Below are 17,895 nucleotides of genomic sequence, written 5' to 3' on the forward strand. Positions count from 1 at the left end.
GTGGGCAAAACCATTGTGCCTGAAAAGGAATTTTGCATACTACACTTACATTTATAAATAAACCCTGTAATGTCAAAAGCTTGGAAGAGTTATTCCCGTAAAGTAAAATGTAACTATGCTATTCCCTGAACGATACAATAACTAATAAAACTTGGACTTGGAGTCATAGCCAAATTATGCTGAGAAAGAACAAATGTAGAGGTCGATGGAGGACACATTCCTAAGGCAAACTGCAGCCCTGAATCATGTAATGTCTTCCATTTAAGCCAAGTTGTAAGTTGTAACAGAAAACAAATTCAACTTTTTGACCGCAACAATAGGAATCTGACTTGAGAGTGAAATCCAGTAGTACAGCCTGAATCTTCACGACTGATTCTCCCACTCCTAATATATTTTTTTGACAGAAAATAACAGTTTCCTAGGATGAAGATTCATAATTGTATACTGGCACATAACCACTCCGTAAGCATGGCAATAATGAGAGGGGGCACTTACAAAGACACCATTCCCTACACTCCAGTCAAACATGCATCTATTTTTAACCTACTAACACAGTTGTACAAATGAAACCTACAATTACTTTCCTTGTAGAAACTGCTTTAGTGTGCGGTTAAACAATGTTCCAGGCCACTTTACACAATATATTTAGAATTTGAGGCTGTAAAATGATTTTCTAAGTCAAAGCAAGAGAAACTATGTGAGTTGCTTACACAACATGGAAGTACATGTCTCCGCACTGATCTGCAGGAATATTTGATGTGTCATTTTGTTCAGAGCTATACAATCTTTGTACACAATGATTTGCCAACAAAAAGCAATACAAGCAATGCTTTGATTGTAATTGTTCAAAATGTGCTTAAAGCTATAATTTATGATAGCCTTAGGTTACAGATGAATACACCAAGGAAATCCTTTATTCGAAAAACTAGAATTTTCTATACACCCCTCCAGCACTCTGTGTCCTTGAAGCTGAAATACTTTTTCAGATATTTCCAAAACATATGCACTGTGCAGCAAACATCTAGAAGACTGATTATACCATGTGTGTCAGGTGTATGATCCATTATCTGGAAACCTGTTATCCAAAAAGCTCCGGAAAAAAAGGAAGACCATCTCCATTTTAACGAAAATAATACATTTTTTAAAAATGATTTCCTTTTTTTTTTTCTCTGTAATAATAAAACAGTACTTGTACTTGATCCCAACTAAATACAGATATAATGAATTCTTATAGGAGGCAAGACAATCCTATAAGGATTATTTGAAGTTTAAATGATTTTTTAGCAGACTTAAGATAAGTGCAGAAAGACCCCTTATCTGGAAAATCCCAGGTCCTGAACATTCTGAATAACCGGTCCCATACTTGTAATAATTTGCAATATGTTGTCAATAGCAGTTATATACAGCCCAGGTTTTTCTAACAAGAGTTTATGAATTTTTTTGTAGACCATAATACAACAGCAGCATCTTCTATGATATGTGTAGACAAAAACCACTGATGATTGAGATGGAGTAAATTCACAAAAATCTTGAATACAGTGAAATCAAAGAAAGGGAAAGGTAAATATATTTAATGCAGGGTAAACAACACACAGGGGCAGATTTATCAAGGGTCGAATTTCAAAGTACAAAAAACTTCTAAATTCGACCATCGAATTTGAATGTGAAGTTTTTTCACTGAATTTGGCAATCCTACGATCGAATAAAAATCGTTCGAATCGATTTGAACGATTTTAGTGTAGGGATGTGAAAATCTTAGACACCCTTACACATTACAGACAGGTACATCCCTAGTAATATGGACACCTCAGTGGGTCCTTATGGGGACCTTGTGCTTATGTAACCCCTGTAGTTCACACAGTGTACACCAGATGGCACTCTGCCGGAGTATAAAGGGTTTAGGAACCATGTGTCCTGGGTCCATTGCTTTAGCCCAACCAAGCAGGCTGGAAGGGAATGGGTAGTGCTGACCCTAGGCACCTTGGCCCTAGTAATTAGATAGAAATACTTGTTTTATAGATCACTCTAGGAGTGATAGAGAGGTTATTTAGTTGAGCAGCTCAAGGCTCCGCCGTGGAGATTAGAGGGATTAAGATCCCGGGGTATTACTGACCCGGAGTAAGGAACCAAGTGTTGAGATAGGGATGGTATGAATTCCCCTAGTCTGCCACTGGAAGATATCCTGAAAACTGGGCAATACCCATCACATGCTGTCAACTTACTCTCTGCTGTGTATTCCCTAGCCTGTGGGGATTCAGCCTATACGTGCTGTGAGTATATGCTTCCTTTATGCTGCTGTGTATGTTCTATACTCCATTGTGGATCAATGTGCTGAATGATCTATGTGCTATTGTTCAATAAACACAGTTCTTGGTTCAAACGTTAAAGAACTACTGGCGCCCATCATTGTACAGTTACATTACACCCTGCCTCCACCGCGTTGCGAGGGCTTACCCCTGAGAAAGAGAGTTCATCGGTGGTCTCAGCCCACAAAGGAAAGTAGCTAAAACTGCCCTGGCACAAGTCAGTTTACTATAGCGATACATTAGCATATGATCAAAGGATTTTTATTCGATGTGTTAAGACTTAGAAAAAGTTTGTAGAAGGTCCCCATAGACTAACATAGCAATTCAGCAGGTTTAATTTGGCGAAGTATTGAAGTCTAAGTTTTTTTAAAGAGACAGTACTTCAATTATCGAATGGTCGAATATTCGAACGATTTTTACTTTGAATCGAAGTCGAAGTAAATTCGATGTCGCAGTATCCTATTCAATGGTTAAAGTATCCAAAAAATTACTTAGAAATTCAAACTTTAGTAAATCTGCCCCACAGTACTTTTTAAAAAAATATATGTAACTGCTGGCGTAACAGAATTAACATTATTGCAAATTAACATTACAATAATGAAATGTAGGATTATTGAAGAAAGGAAAAATAGATAACAGTTTTACTTTAGAGAACCATCATGAATTTAAAATACAAGGCCTATGTTCATAATCAGCTATTTTTTTAGCCATAGTCTTGTCTTTTGGTTCTGAGGAATTTACTCAAACTCTCCTAGTTATTTCCTGTATAAATATTAGGAGTAAACATAATTTTATGCTCAGTTACTCTTGTTATGTATGGTATGTATGTATGTATGGGACAACAGTATGTTCTAGAGACGGTCAACACCCAGCAGGCTCCCTCACTACTATTTGGTTTTCCTGCATCCTGATAAGAAATATAAATCAAATCTACAAATGCCACCTCAAATATTATCAGTGACATTAGTGGGCAGGCACCAAAGGGGGGACAAGGAGATGGGCAAATCTGGCAGTGCCCGCATGCCGAATTATGGGGCAGATTCAGTAAAGGGTGAAGTGGCTAACGCTAGCGACAGTTCCCCAGCGTTGCCACCCGCAGGGACATCGGCAATTCACTAATAGGTGCAGGCACTAATTCGCTAGCGAAAGAGAACCGTCATTAGCGTTCATTCTCACTCTATCACCAGGCGAATGGTCATTACTCTGTAAATTCAGTAAAGTGCGGATTTTACTGAACGTTACCTCTTTTGACAGATTTGACTTCGCCACCTCAGACCAGACGAAGTGCTTAAAAGTAGCTAGATCTTCCTCAATCTTCTGTCACTTACATCGTTCAAAAAACGTTGACGACTTTTCCTTTTTTTAAGCGGGATTGTCTGCAAAAGTCCTAACAAACTTTTTTTGGGTAACCGGTTTTCTCCAGACATTTTATAACATATGGAACAATCATTTTACAGTGGGCTCATGTGTAGGGCATTATATTAACTCTCTTGTCTTTATTAAGGTCCCCAGGACATTTGTAATAAAAAATGGCAACTTCAAGCATTTGCACCAACATTTATTTTAATTTTAAAACTTTAAATTACCCGCAGTATGCAAATTGACTTAAGCGCAAGTTAATTTTCACTAGGCACAAACCAACACTAGCGCATCTTTGCTATGAAATGCTCGCACTGCCGAAGTAACGCTAGCGAAAAGTCGCCAGCGTTTGGCACCCAAGGAGCAACTTCGCATATTACTGAATTAGCGCAGTGGTCGCGAATTTGCGCCTGGCAAAGTGGTGCCATGTGTGCGAAGCGGTCGCTGGTGACTCTGCCCCTATCAGTGAGTGAAACCGGTTTAAAAAAAGAAGCTCTCCCCATTCTGAGGGTTCTGTGCTCATGCAGCTGTTGCCTATATCCTTCTGCAGTGCACATGGATTCTACAGATACAGTATTTAGTTACCACTAAGAACATCATCACCAACAGCACTTTACCAACCAATGGCTAGCTGTCTTCATACAAATCTGCAAGTACATGTATGCAAATGGGATAGCACCAAGAACATTTCTCCATAACAGAGAGAAATAGGTCCAGTCTAACATATTTCTTCTGCAGTACCCCAAACTGATTTGTCTTCCTGGAGCACAGGTACTCGGGCACTCAGCTTGGTTTTTGTATGCTTAGATGTGAGGTGCCTGAAGAACAGCGTGGGCTAATTACTTTTGTAATCTGTTATGTAAAACAAAAAATCACCTTCAGAAGCACCGCAGAGATGCTTTAGCCATCCATTACCAAATATGTAAGAGACATATATAGATATTTGTTTTGTTTTCCAGTTTAGAACATTTCATCCCCAGAGACAGACTCAGCTCTGAGCTCTGTAATGAATACAATGGGCAAAATGTAACCTTCTACATTGTATCTTCTGGAAAAAATGGGGATGTTTGGTCACAATTTATTTTCCAATGCTCCCTTAATGTCATTTATCTTGTAAATCACGGGGAAGGGGGAAAAAGCTACCTAAAGTGCATAGTTTAGCAGCAGAAAATAAATGTTAATTAAAGGGGAAAATGTGTGCCTTCATTTGCACACATTTATTTTAATCCCTTGTTATCTGTATGTGCTTTCACGCTAGCACACACAGCTACACACTCCAAAACCTTGCAGGAGGTTTCAGCCAATGCCTGTGTTATTTTCTGCCAGGCAGCAATGAAATGCTGCTATAAAGGGCTAATCACCTTCCCCACATCTTCTCTTCTCGGCAGCTCCTTTCTGAACAAGCAAGCCTCCTGATACACATTGTTCTTCATAACACTGTACCTAAAGATTTGGGAATACCTAAGTGGGCTATTTTACAACAGGTTGTAGTTATTATTCTATCTAAGTGCATTAGATGACACATCACATGACTGCGGACACTGTAATGCCTTTATTCAAACTGGGGAGACTCACCTGATACAAGCTGTTGTCCAGCAAGTCCTACAGGAACAATCCCAAGGTTGTTCATTGCTGTGGCCCAAGCGGTGGGGTCTGTGACCGACATAGTGAGGTGCGTAGCGTCGATAGCTATACTCCCAAGAGCATCCGCTGCTGATAAATTAAAATTAATAACCAATTAAATACGTTTCCGGAAAACTCATTCTACAGATGGCAAGCTACACAAAAATAAATCCCTCAATGCATACTATTATAGCATGGCTTTGAATCAGACGTTCATAATATTCATATACAAAGATACATTTTGCTACATAATTTGTATATTAAACAATATAATTCAACGTTAATTAAGCAGGCTTCTGTGCTGCCTGTAAATGGAGAGAAGTAAGCCATATGTAAAGCTGTAACTTAGATGTGCTTATCTGTTCATAGCAGGCCTCTGTTTACAGGCAATTAACTGGCAGAGCTGTAAAGGCTTGCTTTCATATTTCCATAGAAAACAGTGTCACTCATTGGCAAGTCTTACCTGTAGCCATTGTTTCCACTGATTCTGTTTGTCGCCTTTCAGTCCTTTCAACTATGGATATGTTCCTTATTGCTTGGTTATCATTCTGAGACATGAAAGCCTTCTTATTAATTGTAGAGTCCACCAGTAACTCATTTAGCTCTAAAAGGAAAACATGAGAGACATTATAATTTATAGTTCTCTAATAATTAATCAGATCAGTTGAACACCAGGTCACTAGTTAGAAAAAGAGAAGGAATAACCACAGCGAAAGCTATGGTGGCCTTTGTGGGTCACATGCGTTATGGCTCTGTGATTCTGAACAAAGCCACACACTGAAATTCAAGAAAAATATTACTTAAAGGAAAACTATACCCCCAAAGTGAATACTTAAGCAACAGATAGTTTATATCAAATTGAATGACATATTAAAGAATCGTACCAAACTGGAATATATATTTACATAAATATTGCCCTTTTACATCTCTTGCCTTGAACCACCATTTCGTGACTCTATCTGTGCTGCCTCAGAGATCACCTGACCAGAAATACTACAACACTAACTGTAACAGGAAGAAGTGAGGAAGCAAAAGGCAAATGTTAATTGGCTCATGTGACCTTACATGTGGTTTGTATGTGTGCACAGTGAATCTTACGATCTCAGGGGGCGGCCCTTATTTTTTAAAATGGCAATTTTCTATTTATGATTACCCAATGGCACATACTACTAAAAAAGTATATTATTATGATAATGGTTCATTTACATGAAGCAGGGTTTTACACATGAGCTGTTTTACTCAGTATCTTTTAATAGAGACCTACATTGTTTGGGGGGTATAGTTTTCCTTTAAGCAAGAAGTATTGTCAAGGGGAGAAGGGGACTTTTAATGTATTATAATACCATAATAAAACATATTGAAAAAACAACATTGTCCCTAGCTTTGTTCTAAAATTGTCCCTAAAATTGTATCTGAGTAGAGTGGCACCAGATAACTTATCTAGCAATGTTATATGTTTTTTTCCATAAATTAAGCCGCATCACATAATTTCATCACAATGCAATGCTCTCTCCTTGCTCAGCTCCTAGCACATTATTTTCTCCAAAAAGATTTCTCAGAAAAAGATTTAATTGCTTATTCAATTGATCATAATGTACCCACAGAAGGAAACAGTTTGGCACATTTTCTCTTATCAATATATAGATTTATGTTCACAGCACTGCGTATCTTGACAGCGCTATATAAATAAATGATGATGATGTTCACTTAGAAAGCGCACAGATTACAGTTTCAGTCATCTTTATCCTCATCATAACTCTCCAGTCAATACACAAGTTAAAAAGTACATTTTCTCATTAGAAATGGTGAGGAGTTATTAAAAAGAAACTGTCACCATATTTATATTTATATATATATATTCATTTAGAATATTGTCTTTTAGGTGTAGGCATAAACAACCCATTGCACTCTTCCATATTTTCTGCTGCCCACGCCATGATGTTTTTTGTCATTTAAAGGAACAGTAACACCAAAACATTTAGGTGTTTTAAAGTAATCAAAATATCATGTACTGTTCTCCTGACAAAAGTTATGTGTTTGCTTTAAAAAGAGTACTACAGTTTATATAAATAGGCTGCTGTATAGCCACGGGGGCAGCCCCAAGCTGTAAAAGGAGAAAAGGCACAGGATACACAGCATTTAACAGATATGTAATTAAATACAATGGGATTCTATAGAGTGTTTATAAACTGTTATCTGCCATGGCTGCCCCATGGCTACACAGCAGCTACTAGTGTTTCTAAAGCAAACACACCAATTGTACTAGTGCAGGGAAATAGTACATTACATTATATTTTATTTACTTTAAAACACTTTACATTTTTGGTGTTAATGTTCCTTTAACTGTCCCATGCCTCCAGTGACAGCAATTTCTCATTGTCTCGGTGTCTGATCCCCTAGTAACGCTGTATTGTTGTTTCCTGTTCAGGTCCTGTATACCATGTGTTACTACTAGTAGGCAGTACAGCTTATTCAGTCCATTTTGGGTCTGATGGCTAATATATAGTTAAATGCAATCACATTATGAAACTGATAAGTCTAAATAACATCTTATTCTGTATTCTGTTACACATGTGATGTCTACCCAGTTACCATGGATTCTGTCATGGTAACTGGGTAACTGGGTGTTTTCAAAACACATCAGTTAATAGTGCTGCATCAGCAGACTTTTGCACTGAAATCCACTTTTCAAAAGAGCAAACAGAATTCTTTATATTTAATTTTGAAATTTGACATGGGGCTAGACATATTGTTTGTTTCCCAGGTGCTCCCAGGCATGTGAATTGTGCTATGATAAACTTCAGTCAATCTTTACTGCTGCACTGCATGTTGGAGTGATATCACCCCCTCCCTCCTCCCCCAATGGGAAGGTAACCAGGTAACAGCTGCCTGGTAGGTAGATAGTAAAAATCCATGTCCCACTGAGACACATTCAGTTACATTGAGAAGGAGAAACAATAGCCTGCCTGAAAGCAGTTCCATCCTGAAGTGCTGGCTCTTTCTGAAAGCACATGACCAGGCAAAATGACCTAAGATGGCGCCTACACACCAATATTACAACTAAAAGAAATATACTTCTTGGTTCAGGAATAACATTTTAAATAATAGAGTGAATTATTTGCAGTGTAAACAATGTAATCTAGAAATAAATGGACACGATAAAAATCAAGACAGTATCCCTTTACGACCCTTATCATCTGCTTCATTATCTAACCACAATAAGATGCAAACGAGTGAAGATTTGCAACCCTCAAAAAAATACCAGTATTTTGCACATCCTCATGCTATCATTTATGCACCAACAATAATACAATTTTGTGTTAACTTACAAAGTGCATGAGTTCTAGAAAGCCAGACACTAACATTCAAATACAGTTGAATGAAATATATGCACCAAAGTTACACATATTCACAATAAATAGGACTAGGAAAAAACTCCCTCCCTCCCTGACTACTAATAGGCTAATATCTGGGTTCCCTTGTGAGGGGCTACAGTGAATGTTTAAGGACACTTATGTAGTTGCCATTATATACATATAAATATTACAGAGAAGTTCAATTCTGTTTACTTTATAACTTTAAAGATTGCCCAAAAGCTGTCTGCATTTTATCAAGCATTTAATACTGCGGCTTGAGAGAGAGAGAGTGAATATACTGTATATTCATATAGGTGTCACTACGCTTCTATCATAATTATTCTCTTACTAGTAAAAATAGTCATTATTATACAAAAACACATGTAAGCTCATACATTCTTACAGCTACTCTGAACAGATGGGGCAAGACTATACACAGTATTTGGCGTTAATTAGGCCAAAAGGTTATTTTGATACTATGTTTTACATTTAAGGAATATGGCAAACAGAAAATGTGAGCCAATGACACTAAAACAAGTTTTTCATTATATACAGTGCAATGTGCAGTAATAATCAGTCTGGTTTCCACTGCCAGGAAAGTGACTTTTCCAAATGCTGTCATTGTTCCCAGAATCAGCGAAATGTTAGGTTTGCAGTATTCATGTAATTGGAATTTCATATTTAGTTTATACATAAAATGTCTAACAGAATATTTCTTAGCTGCCTTTTTAAAACACACAGTACAAACTGTATATATGAGGGCCATGCAAGAGCAAATGCTCAGACCCTGCACATTGTGGGGTTCTACAGAGCATGAGCTCTGGCAATGTAAGCCCCACACCTTCTGGGAAGGGATTGTTGCTGTGGGATATCAGGTATAGTAGGGAGAGATGGTGCCTATAGTAACAGTCAGGATAATGGTCTCTGGGAAGGGACTGTGTCTGTGGGATAGCAGGTATAGTAGAGATGGTGCCTATAGTAATAGTGGGATAATAGTCTTTGGGAAGGGAGTATGGCAGTGGGATAGCAGGTATAGTAGGGAGAGATGGTGCCTATAGTAACAGTGGGGATAATAGTCTCTAGGAAGGGAGTGTGACTGTGGGATAGCAGGTATAGTAGGGAGAGATGGTGCCTATAGTAACAGTCAGGATAATGGTCTCTGGGAAGGGACTGTGTCTGTGGGATAGCAGTTACAGTAGGGAGAGATGGAGCAGTAATGGAACTAGGTGGGGGCGGCCCTGGTGCGGGCCGTGCAGCTGCCCCCCCCCATCCTCGTCCGTGCGAATTTACTTTGCGGCTGCAGCCGACTGCAGCGCGCGCGATCTGCCGGGGGGGCCCTGCAGGGGTGTGGGACCTGGCCCAGTTGCACCCCCTGCTGCCCCGGTAGTTATGCCACTGAGATGGAGCCTATAGTAGCAGTGGGATAATAGTCTCTAGGAAGGGAGTGTGCCTGTGGGATAGCAGGTATAGTAGGGAGAGATTGTGCCTATTGTAGCAGTGGGAATAATAGTCTCTGGGAAGGGAGTGTGGCTGTGGGATAGCAGGTACAGTCGGTAGAAAGTAACACTGCCAAATCTGGGGTAACTACAACTGTAGTACAAAAACAACAACTGCATGTTCAAAATTAGACAGCTGTATAAACCACAGGCCTTGGAATAACTACAGACAAGTTTAATATCACATTGCTAATCTTTGCATTATATTTGCATTATTTCAAAATAAAGCTGACAACACAAAGAAAAGGACTAGACAAAGTTTTAAAAAGAATACAAAGACTAGTAAAAGTCAGCATTATATTGACAAGGTGACCAGCTGGAAGCAGACATTTGTGGGCCCTCAAAGAGAAGGGCATGGCTACAGGGAGGCTAGTCGTGTCTATTTTGAGGAGCAGTCACTTTCAGAGTGTTGCATAATAACTTTCTCTTTGAAGTAGAGGTTTGCTTTATGAGCGCTTAACAACCTGCACACGAACACTGTCACGCATTCAACATTAGCAGGCACTGAGCACAACTGTATATCTTCACGCATGTGTTTTTATTTTTTTGTTCTATATTTCATCAGAGCAAGTTAAATACACTGCAACAATACAGATATGTGGGAAGTTGTGTTCTAATAGGGCTTGGTGACTTATTCTGCACGTTTTAGGTGACAGTTTTAAGAGGTTTTTTTAATGTGCTTAAGCTAAAATTCCTCATATTACCATTGTTGTCAGCAGATTGAGATAGAATAGTGTATAATTTATCTACTGATTGAAATAGGGCATATGAATATTTATTCAAATAAAATAAACATTGTTAAAAATAGTCATATCTATTCCTATCTATTGTAGCTGTAAATATACCCACCACTGGCTGAAATCTGGATGCCTTTGTGCTTCTTAATTTGCAATTAAAATGTATGTTTTTATGAGGCAGATGGACCTGAGGCACACAAAGTAAATTACAATCCAGGGTGTGGCCGATTGTGCCAGATGCTTTGGTTAGGCCTGTTGCACCTCTCAGTGAACATATATTAACATAAGAGATTAATGCTATCAGCATTCGTTGATAGATATTTTCTGGGTGATGATGGAGACAAAAAGGTGATACTAAACTTGTTCTTTTTGACATGTGGTTATTCTTCGGGAAAATGTCAATCCTTTAAATTGAAGATTTGAGTCAATCTAATTTACTCTACACTACTGCCTGCCTTAGTATTAAATCAGATTTGAAAAGTGAGCCTCTGATACACGCATTGGAATCCTAAACATATAGTGGTAATAATACATGTCATTCCATTCTTGGAACCTTGGCAAAAATCGGAGCTGGTGAAGGATTCCAGCAGCGAGGGGATTCCCAAGAAGATGTTAACAGATTGATATCTGCTTCGATGTCTCAAATAACAAAGAAACAATTTAAAAAATGTAAAATATGCCATCCGACTTTGACTATCTCGCTTTCTATCAGCAGACAGCTTGGCAGAAAGTTTTAATAGGTAAACAGTTTGTTTTGATCGGCTGCAACTTGACCGTAATGCAAAGGAAAAAGTGAGAATTTAAACAATGGTCCATGTGTTTAGCCAGAATTATAAAGCCACCTTCTATTTAGAGCCAATGATTCAGTTTTACACAACACTTATTCAATATGAGATTCTTATAAGACATATTGAGTTACAGCAGATCAGCTTTGGGTATGTGAGGGGAACTACAGGAGAAATAGGAGGGGTGATAATGGGGTGTGGAGAAAACACAGAGGAGAGAAGAAAAACCAAAGGCAAATAGAAATGTTGAGGAGGAGAGAGCAGCTGAAGAGGATGAGAAAGTAGACAATAGAAACAAAACAACCTCCATCACATGCTGAATGGATGGCCCTAGTAGAAGAGACAAGGAAAATAGAGGAAATATATTATTTGATATATCATAGAAGTTAAAGAATATTGGAACATATGGGAACCTTGGCTTAAATACTTAAAAGACAAAGAAACAGTAAAACAATAAAGCTGTTATCTATTAGTACAAACCCTTAGTGACAAATTCCCAGTGACGGCTTTGCAGCCATCACAACACTTCGCCAGGCGTAAATTTGCTAGGACAACGCTAAATTGCGAAGTGGCATCCAGGGCGCCGAACGCTGGTGAATTTTCGTTAGCATTACTTTGGCAATCAAAGATGCACTAGCGTTGCCTAATTTGCATACGGCGGGAAATGATAAAGTTACATGGACGTATATGTTGCAGCAAATACATTATATTACACAAGTCCAGGGAACCTTAATAAATAAAATAGAGTTGTTGTAATGCCCTACACATGAGCCCACTGTATAGTATATGTTTAATATGTTAGAAAATGGAGTATTGCTGTATTAAAAAAAAGTAAAAACTTGTTGTCATGACTTATATACTACTGGTGTTATAAGTTATATGGCTTTTAGTACCCTTCCCCTCTTGTTTTTCTGTATCCCCCTTGTTTATTTTCAATCCTTTGCTCAATTTTCATCTGTGTCCATATATTGCAATATATTTAAGATGGCCAACTACATCAAAGTCATCCCATAGCCAGTCCTATGCTCAATTTTAATCTACAGTTTTCATCTGCTCAATTTTTAAATTTTCATCTACAGATGAAAATCGAGCACAGGACTGGCCAGATATGGGATGACTTTGACGTAGTTGGCCAGCTTAAATATATTGCAATATATGGACAAACAATCCCTGTTTTATTTAAAGGGTAAGGCATTTTTCAGTAGCAGTATGCACAAAATGTCTCTGTCTTAAATATATTGATAATGGGTTGAGGGGTTGAGTGCAGAGGACTCTTGTATTTGTCTATATATATATATATATATATATATATATATATATATATATATATATATATATATATATATATATATATATATATATATATATATATATAAATAAAGACTGAAAGGGGCTAAAGTAAAAGCAAAGGATGGGCCAGAATAGAGAGCTATCTAAAGAAAACATAAAAAGCAGCAGAAAATCTAGAGAGGATGTAACACATCGAGATGATGATTCAGGTATGGGTCTGATGTCTCATCATACTGTATATTCTGGTAGGCCACCGGCACCAACACCAGCATGTTTATATATGACTTCATCAAGGCAGACATTCATTCTAGATCACCCTTGCAAATGAACACTGTACTTTGCACCTTATGCAGAAAAGAACATTTTGCTTTGTGAATAGTATTTTAATGGATGCAACTTTACACACAATCATAAATGAGCCATATGGTATCCAGTCATCAGGAGGTTTGGAATGGCGGCTTTTTTTCATTTTTATCTGGACCATTCCAATCCCCTTATGTCTACATCTGTATTGATTCTTGCGTGAGCTATTCTCTCCATGACATTAGTGGTTATTGTTCCTTGTGTACTCGACATGCTTCTATTCTGCTTGAATAAAATAAGTGTTTGCTCTCCATATCTGACTGGTTATGAATAGTCGTTATTTTGCTTAATTTGGAATTATTGCAAAGAAATCCACTTTGAATAATACTTTACAATACATCTTTCACATTTAGATTTCATTCTTAGAATGCTGATACTTTAGAGCATCAGCTGAAAGCTTCAGTTGAGCCTCTAGGCACATTATATTGGCTCACATTGATTGTGCAAGGGGCTCTGCATCAATTGGAATGAGCAATGGGATAATGACAACAAGAGACCCCAGGATAAAACAACCCCTGCACTTGTACGTTCATACAGGTATTGGACCTGTTATCCAAAATGCTCAGGACTGGGGCTTTCCTGATAACAGATCTTTCCATAATTTGGATTTCCATACCTTAAGTCTAATAGAAAATCATGTAAACGTTAAATAAACCCAATAGGCTGGTTTTGCCTCCAATAAGGATTAATTACATCCTAGCTTGGATCTTGCACAAGGCACTGTTTTATTATTACAGAGAATTTTTTTTAAAAAATTTCGATTATTTGGATAAAATGGAGTCTATGGGAGCCTTTCCGTAATGCAGAGCCTTCTGGATAATTGGTTTCCGGATAACAGATCCCATATCTATATTAGGATTCTGAAACTTTAGACTCTGTTCTGCTAACTTGCTAACGAGCATTCCATTCTCTCTGTTCTCTAATGCATTGCAAGCAACCAGGTAATTATCGGTAACTAGTTATTGCTATGTCAGTTTTATCTGATGGATAAGCATTAATTCAATGCTTATTTTTTGAAATGGAGAAGAAATCTTGTAGCTAATCCTTTTCTCTTTGGCTAATGGGGGAATTTGCAAGAGCACCCCAGCGCCTAGCAGTCCCCATGCGAATTCTAAAGCCATACAGGATTCATTTGATTTCACATATCCCAAACATTCTAAAAGGGTGCCATATCACACATTCTCATGAGCAGTGGACACTGAGGTAGGGGATAAATCATCGCACAGCAGCAGGAAGGTTTCCATGTTCACCTGTCAGTAACATACTTATCAACTACCCGAGGTGTCAAAGAGATAATTGTGTGTCAGAGACCTATGACACTGGCAGGGCTAAGTTTTGTTAATAGGCAACCTATCAAATCTGTACCTCTTATTTGCATGTTAACATATATATACTGTATATATGCTATGTGTGATGCAGACCAACACCTCCAAAAAAGCATTGGTTATCCCAGTGCCAGCTTATGCTACAAGCATCAGTACAACTATTTCTTTTATTTGGGAGCAATGAAGATGTATTCCTTTTCAATAACAGCTTGTTAATCACATTCACCCTCTACAATTCATCCATGCAGAAACACACGTGAGCTGTTTGCCCTACACAAAGTCAGATAACGGGTAAATCTCCGGAACTTATTGAGCAGCCCCATGCTAGCAGCACTCAGTTGCTGTTCAATATCAGTATTCATGTGCTGACAATTCTAGTAGCTCTTTCCCAGCAATTAGACAGAAATCACTTTAACCAAGATGCTGGCTTCTTCCCACAGCTTGATCACTTGGCTAATGCACAGAGAGCAAATACACAGCAGCTGTCTGCCCTGATCTCTTGCTGTTATTCACTCATATCATGCATATTATTCCTGTACCTTACCTAAAATAAGTAGAGGGCTGGTATTCATGATTTCCAGGCTGCAGAAGAAATAAACAAAACACAAAATGTGAGCCGTCCAGAGCTGTCTGTGTGGAGTCACCTCACAGCTCACCGAGCAGAGCAGAACTAGTCTTGGGAATTAAGAAATCTGGAGGAGGGACGGCCATAAACCGGTCAAGTGTCATTAAGATGCCTGGGTAAATCATTTACATTTTTGTGTGTATAATGGCAGCTAGAACACTTTATTAGAATAAATATACCCTCAAGAGATGACAAAACAGAATGTAGCCAGTGTAAACCAGCAGCAAATCACTGCTTAACATATGTATTAGTAAGGTCACAAATAGTATCCTTGTTACTTTTTAAACAAAAGTGTTGCTAATGAGGCAACACGAGTGAAATGTATATGCCCCGGGGCTCAGAATGTAAGTGACATAATAAGGCCAGATTAAGCTGCAACTAGAAAGGGTCACGCAAACATAATAAAAGCCATGCAACGAATCTGCTGGGTACCAGAAGCCTCCCAGTGGATGATACAGGCAGTCAGTGCTACCAGCCTTTAGAATAATATTTTGCCCCAGGGGTACCTCAAAACAGCCCCTAGGACAGTTATTCACTGTATTTAGGAAATTCCTAATTCTGTCCCCTGGATCCCCTATGTGGATACAATCTTCTCTCCCATAATTGCTGCCTCTTGTCTCAGGCTTACAGATATGGAAAAGTTCATTATACATAATTCTGAATGACGATTTGTCTGGTACAATTGCTCTGAAAAACCAGAAAAGTGGGATAATGCATATAGCCATATAGAGAAGTACATATCAGTAGGAAATTCATTCAGTTTGCTTGAAATTCAAAGGCTGATTGTATTTCAGTAAGAGCTATCCCTCTAATCTATTTAATCTAACCTAATATATGCAATGCGATAGGGACTAGGAGGCACAAAGAGCAGCCATAGAAAATGGTTGTGAATTATAAAGAGTATAGGGAAAGAAAAGGATGAAAGTCTAAAAAAGGCAAATACTGCTATGCTGGGTGATAAGGAGCAACTGGGGATAAACAAGAGAAAGGTAGAGAACCAAGGAAGTGGGGAATACAGAATAGAGAACACATGTCAAACAGGTAGATGTGTAATCTATAAATGAGAGATGAGCAAAGGTGCAAGATAATAAATAGGTTTGTATAAGTATTAGGTGTCACTGGTACTAAATTGTTGCTACAGAGTGCTGTGTAGTAACAGTAGTTTGCTATTGAAACCTAAGGCTCACTGTTCTATAAAACAAGGATGTTTCTTATGGTATCCTCCCCATATTTTGTTACAATCATCCTACAAGAAGATGGGGGGTTGGTCTGACTTTAAACCAGCAAGGCCTCATTTTATTATATGAAAATATATACTATCATGGATAAGCTAGATGACTGAGGATACACATACAGGTGGGAACAGATCTGGGCAATCAGAAGAGCAGAATTGGGATTGGGGGGTAAGGTATATAGGCAGGATAATTACAGGGAGGTGGGGACATGAAAAGAAATGAAGAAAGGGAGAATACAGGTGTAAGGAATAAAAACACGAGGACATTTATCAAATAAAGATGAAATGCAAGGCAGTGTTGGACTAGCCCACAGGGATACCAGGAAAACTCCCGGTGGGCCCAGGTGTCAGTGGGGCCTCTTGCTTCTAACCATTTAGTCTGTTTTATGGTCATTCCCGATTTCTTTATGGGGGGAAGCATAATAATGGAAGAATTAGATATACGGTAAAAGATTAGGAGAATAAAGAGGTTGAGTGAATATACAACGAATAGCAGTTTGGAAAGTGGGTCCACGGTCTAAGATTTTCTATGCAGAGGCTAGAAATATTTGGGGAACTGGGAGACAAATACTGAGGTATCTGTAAAGGTGAGTTGGTAGGATGAGCAAAGATTCAAATATCCAGATCCCATGTATTCCCAGATGAACTATGCTAAACCTGTGTAATAGAATTCAGCGCCATTATTAACACATACTTTGCAATTACTTATGTATACAAGCTCTGCTATCAACCCGCAGATGACATGTGTAACTAAGGCCTAATTTAGTTTTACAGTGAGTGTGGCTATTGGTTGCAGTAATTAGAACTGGCACCCAGGCAGTATTCCATGCGTTTTTCGTTGTGCACCAGGTGGGAGGTGGGTATATATATATATATATATATATATATATATATATATATTTGTAGGACCAAACAAATTTGCAATCCGACATTAGTGGAGAAGTCAATAAAGCGGCCACACAGCACATGCGAGTCTTCTAAAAATCCTATTAAACAACCTACTCATATTCGTTTGCTTAGATTTTAGTGCCAGACAATTTTGGGGTTTTCAACAGATCCTGTCAAAAATACCTTCACTGGTGTATCATTCCAGCTGCTCCTCGCTTCTAGTTTTACAACTCTTCTAAAAGGTTTTTGTGAGAAACTGGACACAGTGTTTTGAATCCTGTAATGGATCTCTGCTTCTCACAGAGAGAGGGGATTTCACATTAACCCTTGCTTGGTACTGCTGCTTTTATCAGTTCTGAGCTTGGGGGGTTAAAGACTGTAGTGGGGTCCTTCTATTACCCTGTTTATAGCTTTATTGCCAAGTGAGCTGGAGTACGGGTTGGTAACCAGGCACACTAAACAAAGAAGACACTGAATGACGGTGCAGAGCACTGCAAAACAGCGGTGG

General features: G+C 38.4%; 1 protein-coding gene across 4 annotated transcripts in view; it reads right to left on the bottom strand.

The window, feature by feature from the left end:
- Positions 1-15,295, bottom strand: part of enox1.S (ecto-NOX disulfide-thiol exchanger 1 S homeolog) — a 129,134-nt gene extending 113,839 nt beyond the window's left edge. The window contains exons 1-3 of one of the 4 annotated variants that reach the window (XM_041582936.1): positions 15,185-15,295; positions 5,752-5,892; positions 5,241-5,378 (exon numbers count right to left, since the gene is read on the bottom strand). In XM_041582936.1, coding sequence (XP_041438870.1) covers positions 5,241-5,378; positions 5,752-5,892; positions 15,185-15,212 — 307 coding nt within the window. In that variant the 5' untranslated portion in view covers positions 15,213-15,295. The remainder of the gene's footprint in view (positions 1-5,240; positions 5,379-5,751; positions 5,893-15,184) is intronic. The other 3 variants (XM_041582935.1, XM_041582934.1, XM_018247939.2) reach the window with 3 other exon arrangements.
- Positions 15,296-17,895: the final 2,600 nt, after the last annotated feature.

Source organism: Xenopus laevis, chromosome 2S, assembly GCF_017654675.1.
Source record: "Xenopus laevis strain J_2021 chromosome 2S, Xenopus_laevis_v10.1, whole genome shotgun sequence".
NCBI lineage: Eukaryota > Metazoa > Chordata > Amphibia > Anura > Pipidae > Xenopus > Xenopus laevis.